The following is a 14,219-nucleotide window of genomic DNA, read 5'->3' as shown; positions in this document are numbered from 1 at the left end:
TAAAAAAGTAAGAGTTTTACCAATAACATTAAATAGATTGGTGCTTTGGTCCCAAGAGAACCCGACATTCATTGAATTGTTTAATGGACAAATGGACTTGATTCTGCAGGTAAAAATGATTGAACTTCACCAAGCAATTCAATCGCTTGTAGACTACACTCTTCCTCCTCATTTTCTACCTCAGTCAAATTAAAAAGTTCTGATGTTTCCCTTTCTACTTTAAGATGTGTTAAACTTCTATCTGTCCTGCTGACATATTTTAAAAGAAAAAACTGTTTAAAGCTCAGTTTTGACTCACTGGATAGATCTAAGTTCTCCACTCAGAACATACTTCAGTGGCCATTTCAAGTCTGGGTAGGGCACACTCTGACAAACAGATCTCGGTAAGATGGTCACTGTCACCTGTACAGTGGGAGACAGGAGGCATTGAAATTGCATACACCAGACAAACAGGTGGGCTTGGAAGCATCTTTTCTGAGTTACAAAAGAGGCGAAGTTTTATTAAGCTAGACTGGGAGTGGGCTTGTGGGTACACGATGGCTCTCAGGAAGAAGCTGGTTGTGGGTGCAGACAGATGGAATGGATTTGCTCCAGATGGAAGAATGAGGTCGAAGTCTGGGACCCAGAGAGGAGGAGCTGAGGAGGAGTAAGCAACAGCAAGTGCTCCCCGAAACCATATTCTTCTTCCTGTTCAGACTGTGCTCAAACAGATGTTATGTACCCAGTGCAAAAATATGCATGTGAACACATGTATTCAAAACTTAGTATGACTTTAAGCAAAGTTTCTACATCTCCAAGGGATATTTGATTTCCTAACTATAATCCAAATTTGAACATAAGAAATTGTTGAAGATTATTATCAAGAGTTTTTCCTTTACTCTTCAGGAAAGTTTTAGCCATGATCTAGCAAAGAAGTGATGTGGCTTCACGTTCTTATGTGGGGTTTGCACTCAGATGGGATTTCTTGGCGTATTATCTCCCCATAGTTTCTAAGATACACAAGAGGACTTCTAAATTTCTGGAACTACATATTATGAAAAACTCGTGTGAATTTCAAAGCTTTTTTGAACAAAAACAAGTATCTTTTAATCACACTTTTGCACAAACGCTTTTGAGTCCCTTTATAGTAGAATACTGGAAATTTGATGACTTTCAATAAGAAATGGTTGACCAGTTGATGGGTTATGCATCTTTACTGCTTTTAGGAGTACATTCACATTGGTAAATTGGGCTCTTCCAAATGATAGCCATTCACTGGACTTCGGGGGAAAGATGGGGTGGAGGGTTGTTCTGAAATTTCTATCTACTGGAGCAATCTAAGTGTGCTCTTACTCCTCATTTTCATAGAGCAAATACCCAAAGAACACACTTTGAATCAATCCTTTCTCAGTATCTGTAGTGTCTAGCTTGGATTCCAACCAGATCCTGTCTCCTGCTAACAGCTTCAAGATGACACTTCCAGAAACATGCCCATTGTTGTCCTCAGCCCTGGCTTCCTTCTCAAGGACTTCAATACCATTTTTCATGAGCCCTAACTTTACAACTTGCCGAAACAAGTCAATGTCAAAGCCAAAGTGATACACGCCAGCGTGGGTGCAGGTGAACACTCCCGTGGTGAGGTTGAAGTGGTCCTGATGGTTAAGCAGCACTTCCTTGAAGATGATGGGCTGGGAGGGGCCTGGGAGGAGATCTCTGAACTTCACTGCAAAGGCAGGTTTGGGTGAAGAACACTTTGTGATGTCTCCTGGAGCCCCTGGAAAGCCTGGTAGGCCTAGAAAGCCAGGGAGTCCTAAATATCCATGTAAAGAGAAGGGAGAAATAAGAGATTTGAAGTTCACACTTCTTACATGGGTTCCTTTTCACTTTACTTATTCTTATTAACTGCCTTTCGAGGGCCATCTTAGGCATCCCTTTTCCAAGGATGTCTTTCACTCCTAGGTGCCATATCAACAGCAGAACCCAATGCTTATCACACTGAATAGTAATCTCTCCTGTCAGTGTCTATTTCATGTCCTTATCTATATTATGAGCCAGTGCGTATTTCATTTTCTTTCCAAAGTGCCACCTCAGTGTCCAGCATTGAGTTGGTACTCATGGTGCGTTTTCTGAAGCGATGATTGTATAAATAATTGCCAGCTTGCTCTTTCAAATTCACTTCATATGTAGGGATCACATGTGTCTATTATCACAGATGGCAGTTAGGGACTCCTCTTTGGAAGCATTGACAGTAATTGAGGAAGTGTGTCGTATCAGAGACAAAGGGGATTTAGAGCAATGTGTTCTCAACTAGACTGTGTTAGAGTCAATCAAAAGTCCGTGAGTGTTACAGTGGCCTGACTAGTAAGGTTGTGACTTTCTGAATCAGAGACTGGGGGCAGGGGACCTAAGTACAGACATCTATGGGTTGAAAAGGGAATGCAGGTGACTCTGATGCACAGACTGGTTTAGGAAGCACAGGTGAGGGATCAGGTGGGTGAGCTGTTTCCAGTGAGGCTCATGCAGCCATGGAAGCTCTCAGAACTGAGGGGTGAGCTCTTAATGTTGTGTTTTCTGGTGCTTCCTGTGATACCATGCTTTCACTGGGTTTACTGGAAGCCCACCTAGCACCACTGGTAATTATGCACTATACAAAACTACTATGCCAATTTCAAGAGCACATACACCTAAATGTTATCTCAACACACCCTCATTTTTCAATTAGGTTAACCTCAAGCAGTGGCTTCTTCAGAACACACTCTTGAAGTTCCCCTGGAGTAAACCTTCAGCATCTATTTTCAGGTACAGCTGTGCTTGGGAATGAGAATCCATGATAATTTTTCTCCAAAGAATTCTTGTCTCATTCATTACTGATGGTTAGTGGCACCTATATGTTTTCACTGGGGTTGTGGCTATTTCAATAAAAGGGAAGCAAGGCATGACCAGTGCAACCTGAAGGGAGACATTTTCTCACCTCGTGCTCCAACTGGACCAGGCGGCCCTCGGATCCCTGGAATTCCTGGGAATCCTGGTCTGTTGCAGAACTTTGACATTTCTGGAGAGCCGACATCAGCCACAGCTGATACAAGAGACAAAGCTGAAATCCAGACATTTACAACAGGGAATCAATAGAAAAAAATGGACATAAGTGAAAAGATTCTGCTACTCCTCATGCTAAGATTACGTTCCTGACACCGTACAGGGCAGCACATTCTCACGGCGGCATAAAGTTAAGTATGAGCTTGGTCATGTCGGGCCCCCTCTCCATCTTCTTTCTTGATAGAACAAATTCAGTACTAAAGGAGATCTATAATTCACTTGTGTTTGAAGTTAAGATTGCATACTGAAAACTGACCTTCGTGGCACCCTGGGGTTTTCTCTAGGACACTCAAGCCTCCTGTCTCTTCAGGAGAGTGCTGCAGGTGGGGCTGTTCTTACGAGGGGGATGCTCCATGACCCACACAAATTAGCATGGAGCATTCTCTCAAACAAGCCACTTAGGAGTTTCAACATAGCTCGTCACTTGCTAAAAATTGCCTTCATCATTGCATGGTGAACTTCTTTTCACGTTTATTAGGAAAGAGTTGCACCATCGCTCCTTTTAATGAATTCTCCCAGACAATTCTTCAAGGGAGTGCTGTGTCTTCTGCTTCAACTCTTCATCTGCTCCTCCTGTTACATTTACTACATGGGAGGGTGTTTGAATTATAGATGTGTCTGCTCCCTTTAATGGGGCAATGAACCACTTGACAGGAAAGAAGGAACTACTGATCCATATTGCATTTTATATTAAATCTTACTGTTGTACTTATTTCCAGGTGGGTGGAAGTAGAACCTGTAAAGTGAATTACCCACAGTGAACAAATTCATGACATACAGTGGTATAGCATTCAGTTATTTTTGTGCCAAAGACATTTATTTTACTCTGAAGTGCTGAAATAAAAAGATGGTAATTGGAAACTATAGGTATTTGGGGTTTGGCTAATTTATCTACTTTAGTCAAGGCATATCATTCTTCATTTCCAAATGTTATGCCAGGTTATGGAAAATATAGTCTAAGCTGAAGTGACAAATTGATAAATGGGTAGTATTGTATAGCAAAAAATATCAGAACTTGAGTCATTTAGTTAATTTCTAATAACATTCTTTTCTGACTTGTGTCATGAAGAAAGCAAAGGTTGCCCAAAAAAGTTGTAGTGAGCATCAGTGATCATTTACAGCAAGTGTTTGATACAGTGTTGGGTATAAGGAAACTTGCCATGAATAACTGAGAATATATACAAATGCTGTATTGCCATGGAATGACAGTTCCTTTACTCACGTTGTGAAGGTACTTTCAAAAAGTTCATGGAAATTCATACGACGCATGGGTCTCTGCCTGTTTGACATCAGCAGTAGGGGTTCAATGATTCTCAAGGTAGCACATCCCATCCTTAGCATCAAATCAGTGTTCCTGTATCTTTGTGCACCAATATAAATCCTTTTTTTAATTCCACTTTTCTACACGTCTTTCAAAGTTCCTTTGCAATGGAACATGCAGTTATGTACGATATAGATGTGAGAGTAAAATCTGTGAATGCATGCACCTCTCTTCATGAGTGACCATTGTATACAGATGCTGTAGGAAATAGTCCCCTAATATAATGAAACAATTCCTGTAAGTATTGACCTCCAACTGTTAACCTTTTCATTGGTATGTTAACCTTTTAATTGGTAACAACATCATTTTTATGGAAAATCTTCATTGAGGTTGGCTTTGCATATTATTAACTTCTGTCAAGGTAAATGTACAATTCAGTGATTTTTAAGTCATTTTGAAATGTGTGGAACCACCACCAGCATAATCCAGTTTTAGACTATTTCTGTCTCCCTCCTATGTCCATTTGTGGTCATCACCCATTCCCACTCCCAGACCAAGACAGCCATGTTTTTTCCTTCCTGAAGACCAGCAAACCAGCAGAGCCAACTGGCTCTGACTGATGATTTTTCTGATGCTTTAAATAAAGGAGAAGAAAAGTCATGAGGAAGAAAGTCACATTCATTTTTTATGTTTTCCAAAGCCTTGCCGAGAGAACTACAAAAATTCAAATCATAGATCTGCTACTTTTCTGATAGCTCTAGCCCAGACCACCTCCGTTCCCCTTAGGCTCTCATCTAGGGCAGTGCAGTAGGTGCGTGGGAAGGGTCAGCACCGTAGCTGGAACACAGGGTGTATTTTCTCAATGTAATCAGTGCTTCCCACCCCCGCTTCTTCTTACCTTTCCCTGCATGACCACACAGAGTTCTAACAGAGAAAGGCTGTGACCCAAGATATTAACGATCCCTAACATGACAACCCAGAGCACCTGTCAGAATAGTTTTAAGGTAGATATGAAAAATGTGGAGTCTCCATGTCCCCTTCATCTGCCTCATCCCATTAACCGTGACAGCTTGTAAAGAGGAGGAGACATTGGTGTTATATTCATTCCTATAGAGAAGAATCAGAAACCCAGCAAGGGGCAGTGGCCGGACTCCTCCCAAGTCAGTCAGGTCTCAAGGAACCAAGTAGGAAACTCACTTTCTGGACCCTTAATTGATTTTTAAAAAATTGTTCAATATTACTGGGGAGCCTGAGTCCAAATGGAGATCCAAACTCATAAATCAGCCTCTTTCCAACTCTCCTTAATGCGCGCGCGCGCACACACACACACACACACACGGACCATTAAAGTCCTAAAACAAAACAGAATTCAATTAGGGTCTCACTAAAACCAACGCATCAACTTCATGCAAATTTTATAACATTGAACTCAACATATATTTTTGGGACACTTTAACTGTAATATGAAGCCTAATGTTGAATCTGTCATAGGCATTTATTGAGGAAGCTGATTATGCCACCTCAAGTCCCCTAAGTGAAAACTTAATGGGAAAAATTTAACTTTGCTCTAAGTTCAAGGTCTTCAAGTAACTGGTCTGTCCTTCTTTTATGAAAAATGTTAATTACATAGATTTCTCTGTTTCCCTCTAAGATTTGAATGGTTTCACCACTGGGAATCTCAGATTCAAATTTTCAGCTAAAACTTTAAATTGATCTACAGAGGAGTCATTTAGTTACTGCAAGTACATTTTAACCTGCCAATCTACCATGGGCATTTATGTTATTTGTCTTTTCATTTCCTTCACTCCTAATTTTTATGTAGTAATACTTTTCTAATATATATTATGGCTGCACATAAATGATTTTGAATATTCCATAGCAAAGGATGAGCGGGAAGAAGAAAGTCACAGCAGAGAGTAAGTATGTTTGTAAATGAAATAGGTACAACTGTTTTTCTTTTGGCAAAGACTAGAACTTCAAATTGAAATTAGTATTGCAACAAATATTACAGAAGTTGGATTTTAATTCTCTATTATAATTGGTTAGCTAGTGAAAGAAACCAGACCATTTTCAGGAGATGGTGAGAGGAATTTATGGGAAAGGCACAGACAGAAGACATTGAAAATAAAATCAGAGAGGAGATAGTGACACAGGGAGAATCCCAGCAACTCTAGGTGGGCAGAGAGACAGGGAGTGCCTGAAAAACAGGTGGGAAAAAAGACAGGCCCAGAGACTCTGCAGGTGTTGACATATTTGAGTATAGGGATCAGAACATCAGTGTTTGGTGATATGTTAGAGCATTAACATAGAACACACATCCCATACTCACGTGTATGTCATTTTTGCATTTTCTACCCATCTGCTTTATTTGTGCTAAGTACATATTGGCAACAAGGCTTTGGCCCACATTGGACTTCAATTTCCATCTCCCCCTGTCTGCATATCTTCTTAAGAAGGCTCACATGCAATCTATCATTTTGTCCAGTGTTAGAGAAAAATTGTATTTAGGATTGTTGTGATGATAAAACGAATGCCAAGTGACAACAGGAGGCAGCCTTTTGGATTCTTCTCTGTACCAACAGATGAGGCCCCATTCCTTATCAGCCAGGATGGATTGCACGTACCTATCATGGCCACCGAGAGAAATCTCCCTCCTTTCCCGGGCATCCTGTAATGCAGATGTGCGTCTTTGTGGTGAACGTGTCTTCAGTTCTTCTGTTCCTCTCTCCCCTGCTTGTCTTTCAAAGCTACGAGAAACGTTATAATTGATTTTTCTTAATGTTTAGTTTTTTTCCTTATCTAAGGCCAGTTACCTCAGTTGGTTTTTATCCAGAGTAAACTTACACCAACTGATATTCAAACAGAGGCTCCATTTGTTATTTCTTCTTTTTTTAAATTTTATCCACTTCTTTTGCAATGATTGAGCAGGATTTTTTGTGATTAAAAGCCATTTCCACTATTGGTTCATTATCTATACTTTTAGCACATTGTTGTAATCCTTATACATTTTCAATTTAAAACTCTATAGTTACAAATGATATTATATCACATCACTGAGTGGATAAAAACATTGAATCAGTATTTCATCTCCTTCCATTCTTTGTATTTTTGGTGTATGTTTTACTCACATCTTTTAAATGTCACAATACATTGTCTTGTTTCTTGCAATAATCATCTTTTAAAGTAATGAAATGAGGAACATTTTATATTGTTTTACTAATGTACTCTTTTTCATTACTTCATGGAAAACTGAGTTTCCTTCTTCACCCTGATGTTTCAGGATAATTTTTACTGCACATACAAATCTAGGTTGGAAATTTTTATTTCAGCACTCCAAAATACAAATCCATTGCCTTCAATCAATATTTCATGATTTATATTGAGAAATCAGCTATTATATTTTCACTTAAGTAATATATTATTTTTCTCTGACTGCTATGAGATTTTCTGTCGGTTTAATTATAGGATTAAAGCTATGATTAGCATTTAAAGGAGAGTATCCCAATGTGTTAATAATATAAGAAATGAGGATTGTCACAAGGTAGCTCTATCGTCTCTGTAAGGAGGACATTCTGAGAGCATCTACAACGCAGCATTGTTGGTGGGAGTATAGAGAAGTGGGGGAGGTGATTTTATGCAAAGTCAATCGAATGTGCAATGGGACTGTGGTGGTACAAGCATGTTTATTTGCAGACCAAAGGGCAGATTCGCTAGAGCTGAAACTACCAGGAAGAGACTTGAATACAAATAGAGGAAAATAGAGGGGCCAGGCCATGCACAACAGAGCAAGTCATGCAGAACTTCGAGATCTGACCTGAACGGAAATAGGAAGCTGTTAAAGGATTTTAAGCATGAAAGGATTTTTATCTTGAAAAGGTCACATGGGAGATAGCAGATTGACTAAAGAGAAATTCTGATTCAATAAGATGATTGGGAACAGAAGTGGGTCAATATCTTGGCTTTTTTATGTGGAAACCATCAAGCACAGATGGGTTTAGTGTCTTTACCATGATTATATGGTGATTTTGGTCTCTGACTTGATAAATGTCGAAATAGTTACTAAAGACTAATCCATACTAACTGTGTATCTTACATGTGCAAGTATATATAAAGCCCAGTTTTACCATTTTATAGATAAGTATTACCCAAATAACCCAACAAAAACAAAATAGTTTATTGTAATCCTTGAATAGGTGAAAGAAAGAAAGAAGGAAGAGTGATGGGGAATTTTTCAGGAGAAAGTGGAAGGGTAATGGATCTCAGAGAATGCACATCCACAAAGGAATAAACAAAGATGTATTTTAGTTAATGTTGCATTGGCCTCTGTTTAACATCAACAAGATGTTGGTAGTGCAGTAAAAAATAAATTTACTTGTTTTCTTTTTTTTAAGATTTATTTATTTATTTGAAAGTCAGAGTCACACACAGAGAGAAGGAGAGGCAGAGAAAGAGAGAGAGGTCTTCTATCCACTGGATCATTCCCCAACTGTCCGCAACAGCCTGAGCTGGGCTAATCCAAAGCCAGGAGCCAGGAGCTTTTTCTGGGTCTCTCACGCAGGTGCAGAGGCCCAAGGACTTGAACCACCTTCTACTGCTTTCCCAGGTCATAGCAGAGAGCTGTATGGGAACTGGAGCAGCCCGGACTCAAACTGGCACCCATATGGGATGCCAACACTGCAGGCAGCAGTTTACCCGCTATGCCACAATGTTGGCGTCTACTTTTTTTCTTATAACAAAAAGTCCAAAGGCTCTGATTATTAGAGATTAGCTAACATCGGATTTAACCTTCTGTCATTAACAACTACAGTAGTTTATAAAACAGAGTAAGCAACACTTTGCAGGCACTGGGTAGCAACCAGTGCAAAACTATGATTTTGGTAGGGAAGGACAAGATGCAGGCTACATGTCCATTTCAGATGTGTGCCTGTGAGCTTTTCTAAGACAACATCACAATGCAACACAGCAAAATTTGGAGAATGGTGAGCTTTCTGGTCCGAGAAAACAGATTAAAGTTGGAGATTATTAGGAAGTTGGCACTGGAAGGGCAAGTGCCAAAGAATAGGAGGTCAAACAGAGGGATCTCTGTCTGCAAATATCCTCCTCAAGTTCCTGGTTCACTAAGAAGTGATGTCAGCTCAGGCATGTGGAGGCCGACAGAGATTTGTTCCCAGGACCATAAGAGCTAAGGGAGACATTCCAGCCATCACAGAGGGTGAGGAAATGTTCCAACCGTGTCTGAGAAAATGGAGAGATCTTAATTTAGGTCATAGAAGATCACACTCTGGGAAGAAATACTGTGCTGTAATACTAGAAGTATTCCATGAATGGAGCTGGCATCTGCACAGAAGTTAAGACACCACTGGGGATGACCACATGCATATCAGACTGCTTGGGATGAGCCCCGGTGCTGAAGCGGCGCCTGGTAAAGCTGGTGGTGAATTTCCTCTTCTGCTTCCGCACGGACGAGGCCGAGCCCTGCTGGAGCGCTGCGGGGTCGCCCAGGAGGAGGCGCGGGGCTCCTCCATCGGCTTCCTGGAGGGCCCGGAGAGGAAGTACCTGTTGGGGGGCGGCAGCGAGAAGCAGTGACGGCAGTGGACGGAGGCGCTGCGCAGGGCCAGCTGCGGAGCGCCGCATCTTCTACCGGAATGAGATCCAGACGATGAGGGGCAAGGACCCCCTGGAGCCGTTCGGGATCTCCGCGGAGGCCCGCCTCCAGCTCAGCAGCGCGCCCGGCGACGGGCGACCGGCGGGCACCGGGCCCGGGCTGGACTCGCGGGGCTGACCTCTGCCTGGCCGAGCCTGGGTGCGCGTGGGAGGGGTTCCTGGCGTACAGGCGTCAGGGCCTGAGGCAGGGGCTGCCCTCTGGGGGTTCCCACCCTGCGAGGCCCCCTCCTGGCGGCACCGGCCGTCCTGGACAGGCTGAATGTAGGAGCGGAGCTAGACCATGCTGTGAATGGGCCGAGGCGAGCCCAGATGCTCTGGCCCCAGGGTCCCCGTGCTCAATAAAGGGACCACCTTTTCAAAAAAAAAAAAAAAAAATCACTCCTGATCCAGCTTCTTGCTAATGCTCACCCTGGTAGGCGGCAGGTGATGCCTCAAGTACTTGTGTCCCTGCCACCCACATGGGAGACCTGGATTGAGCTCTAGGCTTCTGACGGAAGCCTGGCTCAGCCCTGGCTGTTGTGGGCATTTGGGAAGTGATTCTCTCTCTCTCTCTCTCTCTCTCTCTCTCTCTCTCTCTCTTTCAAATATATATGTATTTGAAAATATATATATTATATATATAATACACACAGAAAGAGAAGAATCTTGGACTTGATGTTGAGAAACACGGGTTGTATTTCTCATTTAAAGAAAATAACACCTCATGAAGAAAGGGGAAGTTTTATATTTATTTGAGAGACTAGAGAGAAAGTACTACCATCTACTAGTTCACTCCCAAATAGCCACAATGGCCAGGGCATGACTGGGACCAGAGCCAGGAGCTGGGGACATAATCCAGATCTCCTTACAAGACAACTACTTGAGTTTTCATTGCTGCCTCCCTGGGTCTTCATTAGTAGGATACAGGAGCTGGAGCCAGGATTCAGTCCCGGCACTCTGGTGTGGGACATGGACATCTTAACTACTATGCTAAATGCTAACTCATTGGAAAATATAATCAATTCACTGCAATGATGCTTTTTTTTTTAAGCCTTGAAATGATCAGTATTTCATTGGTAATTTAACTACTGCTGTTTGAAAAATGAATTGCTCAGAAAAAAATATAATCCACATCACTCATAACATATCACTTGCAATGTTGGTAGCGTTAAAAGACCAACAGATATCCAAAGGAGCAAGAAAATATTATTGATAATTAACAAACACTCAATGGAATTAGACCAATGGACTCAATAGTAGTACTCAATGGAAGTAGATTGTTAGCTGAGAAGGAATTCTGTGATCAATATGGAGAAGAAAATAGAAGAGATGTACAACATTATGATAAATATCTAGAATTTCAAAATATGAGGTTCTTAGGACAGAACAATAAAAGCAGAAAATGGGCTAATGGACGTAAAGTCAACTCAATGGAAAACAACCAAATTGAAACATAGATCAAATTAACAGAAGAAAAGCAACAGAATAAAGTACATGCTGTATATAGGATGTGATATTTATTTTTAACACTGTATTTTTAGAATTAAAGAATGGGAGAAAATCATATGAAGTGATGGTGGGCAGGAATTTCTCAAATATCATTAAATTTATCAACCAATGTATTCAAGAAGCTCAATGAAGCTGAATTAGGGTTGAATTGGAGAATGCGATACACAGGCACATGATAGGAAAACTACTGAAAACCAAAGATAAAGTGAAAATCTTATAACTGAGCACCAAAAAGGAAACCTGTAAAAGTGAAATAAACACTATGAGAAACGGTGACTTGATCAGCCCTCACCCTGACTGTTGATGAGCAACTTAATATGTTATCCCTCTTAGTATTTTTTTGTTTGTTCTACTTAATACTTTTGGTTGAATACTGTAATCAATACACAATTCTTCTTAAGTGCTGAAACTTAACTGAAAAGTGATCGCTGTTAAATATAAGAGTGGGAATAAGAGAGGGAAGAGATGTGCAATTCGGGACATGCTCAAGCTGACTTACCTCAAATGGTAGAGTTAGAAACATACCAGGGGATTCCAATTCAATCCCATCAAGGTGGCATGTACCAATGCCATCTCACTAGTCCCAGTGATCAATTTCTGTTCACAATTGATCATAATGATAGGACTAAGAACCAAAGGGATCACATAAACAAGAATAGTGTCTGCAAATACTAGCTGATAGAATCAAAAAGGGAGAGAATGATCCAACATGGGAAGTGAGATACACTACAGACCCATAGAATGGCAGATGTCCTAAACAGCACTCTGGCCTCATAATCAGCCCTTAAGGCATGTGCATCAGGCTGAAATGCCCATGAGAGTATTTCAGACATGGAAAGCCAACGCACTCTGAGAAAAAAAAAAAAAACCTAATGAAAGATCTCCACGAGTGAGATCCCAGTGGAAAGAATGGGTCATCAAAGAAGGAGGTACCTTTCTCTGAAGGGAGGAGAGAACTTCCACTTTGACCATGGCCTTGTCTAAATATGATCAGAGTCGGTGAACTCAGGGGGCTTCCATAGCCTTGGCAACTCATGACAAGAGCCTAGGGTGATTACTGAGGCCATAAACAAGAGTGTCAATTTGTTAAGTCAACAACAGGAGTCACTGTGCACTTACTCCTCATGTAGGATCTTTGTCCTTAGTGTGCTGTACATTGTGATTTAATGCTATAACTAGTACTCAAACAGTATTTTTCACTTTGCATTTCTATGTGGGTGCAAACTGTTGAAATCTTTACTTAATGTATGCTAAACTGATCTTCTGTATATAAAGAGAATCGAAAATGAATCTTGATGTGAATGGAAGGGGAGAGGGAGTGGGAAAGGGGAGGGTTGCGGGTTGTTGGGATGTTATGGGGGGGAAGCCATTGTAATCAATATTCTGTACTTTGGAAATTTATATTCATTAAATAAAAGTTAAAAAAGAAACTGTCCTATGAAAGCTTCTGCATTATTTTTACTTTAATTGTCTGTGCTTCTGGGGTCTTTTCCAAGAAGTCTTTGCCTATGCCAATGTCTTGTATAGTTTACCCAATATTCTCCTCTAGTAATTTGATGGTATCAAGTTGTAGATTTAATCTTTGATCCAGTTTGAGTTGATTTTGGTATCAGGTGTAAGATGGAGGTTTTGTTTCATACTTCCGCATGCGGAAAGCCAAGTTTCCCAGCACCATTTGTTGAAGAGACTGTCCTTTCTCCAGGGATTGATTTAGCTCTTTTGTCAAACACTAGTTGGTTGTAGAATCAAGGATTGATTTCCAGAGTTTCTATTCTGCTCCATTGGTCTACATGTCTATTTTTGTGCAGTGCCAGGCTGTTTTGATTATAACTGCCTGCCCTGTAGTTGTCTTGAAACTGGAATTGTAATGCCTCCAGCTTTGTTTTTATTGTTTAAGATTGCTTTAGCTATTTGGGATTGCTTGTGTTTCCATATGAATTTTAGCATTTTTCCCTAGATCTGAAAAGAATGCCATTGGTATTTTGATTGGTATCACATTGAATTTGTAAATTAGTTTGGATTGTATAGATATTTTAAAGATATTAATTCTTCCAATGCAGAAACATGGAGATTCTTCCCTTTTTTGTGTCTTCTTTTATTTCTATCTTTACTATTTTGTAATTTTCATGTAGAGACCTTTCACTTCCTTGATCAAATTTATTCCAAGGGATCTAAATTGTATTTAAGGCAAAAATAATATGAGTAACAGCTCAATTCTCAATAGATAATATGAAATTCATGTGACAGTTCAGGATAAACTGAAAATACTAAAATAAAACCCAGCATAACATTTGACAATACTTAGCAAATTTTATACCCAATAAAAATTCTGTTTCAATAGGTGAGAATTCAGCTCACCATTGAAACCACAGAGATCCTGTCATTTCTCATGTCTCAGCATGAGCTGGTGTTTCAGGACCAGTGAGTTCTTGTGGCCACCACAATGCTAAGGCAATCTCTCACTATGTGTCATGGAGCAAAGGTGGAGCTTTCTTTTGAAAATACTGTCCAGGCCAGATGAGAGGAGCATTTTGGCTAGAACCAGCTGGCATCAGGCAGTGTGCCCCTAGCCCCTGGGGGAATCTCTTAATTGAAATGATACTGTAGGCCAGCACCGCAGCTCACTAGGCTAATCCTCCGCCTGTGGCACCGGCACCCTGGGTTCTAGTCCCGGTCGGGGTACCAGATTCTGTCCCGGTTGCTCCTCTTCCAGTCCAGCTCTCTGCTGTGT

At 40.8% G+C, this 14,219-nt stretch overlaps 2 protein-coding genes across 2 annotated transcripts; one reads left to right on the top strand and one right to left on the bottom strand.

The window, feature by feature from the left end:
- Positions 1–1,060: 1,060 nt before the first annotated feature.
- Positions 1,061–7,053, bottom strand: LOC100352752 (protein HP-25 homolog 2). Its single transcript, XM_008257099.5, has 3 exons — positions 6,961–7,053; positions 2,951–3,073; positions 1,061–1,789 (listed from the first exon to the last, which is right to left on the bottom strand). The coding sequence occupies exons 1-3, from the start codon at positions 7,001–7,003 to the stop codon at positions 1,329–1,331; spliced, it is 627 nt and encodes a 208-aa protein (XP_008255321.2). The 5' UTR covers positions 7,004–7,053; the 3' UTR covers positions 1,061–1,328.
- A 2,410-nt stretch (positions 7,054–9,463) lies between these two features.
- Positions 9,464–10,118, top strand: LOC100353009 (pleckstrin homology domain-containing family J member 1). Its single transcript, XM_070053192.2, is given in 4 exon segments — positions 9,464–9,548; positions 9,736–9,810; positions 9,813–9,954; positions 9,956–10,118. Coding segments are annotated over 4 exon segments (465 nt in total).
- The last annotated feature ends 4,101 nt before the right edge of the window (positions 10,119–14,219 follow it).

This window comes from Oryctolagus cuniculus, chromosome 11 (assembly GCF_051225735.1).
Source record: "Oryctolagus cuniculus isolate XC-2025 breed Fujian yellow rabbit chromosome 11, ASM5122573v1, whole genome shotgun sequence".
Taxonomy (NCBI): Eukaryota; Metazoa; Chordata; class Mammalia; order Lagomorpha; family Leporidae; genus Oryctolagus; species Oryctolagus cuniculus.
Note: the sequence above shows the minus strand (reverse complement) of the source record. Positions and strands in the feature narration are given on the sequence as shown.

Bases quoted from the DNA above. Each gene is read 5' to 3' on its own strand.
- LOC100352752 (XM_008257099.5), bottom strand. From the start codon at position 7,003: ATGCCCGGGAAAGGAGGGAGATTTCTCTCGGTGGCCATGATAG. The intron at 3,074-6,960 runs GTACGTGCAATC...TCTGGATTTCAG, and splicing joins TCTCTCGGTGGCCATGATAG to CTTTGTCTCTTGTATCAGCT. The intron at 1,790-2,950 runs GTGAGAAAATGT...ATGGATATTTAG, and splicing joins TGGTCCAGTTGGAGCACGAG to GACTCCCTGGCTTTCTAGGC.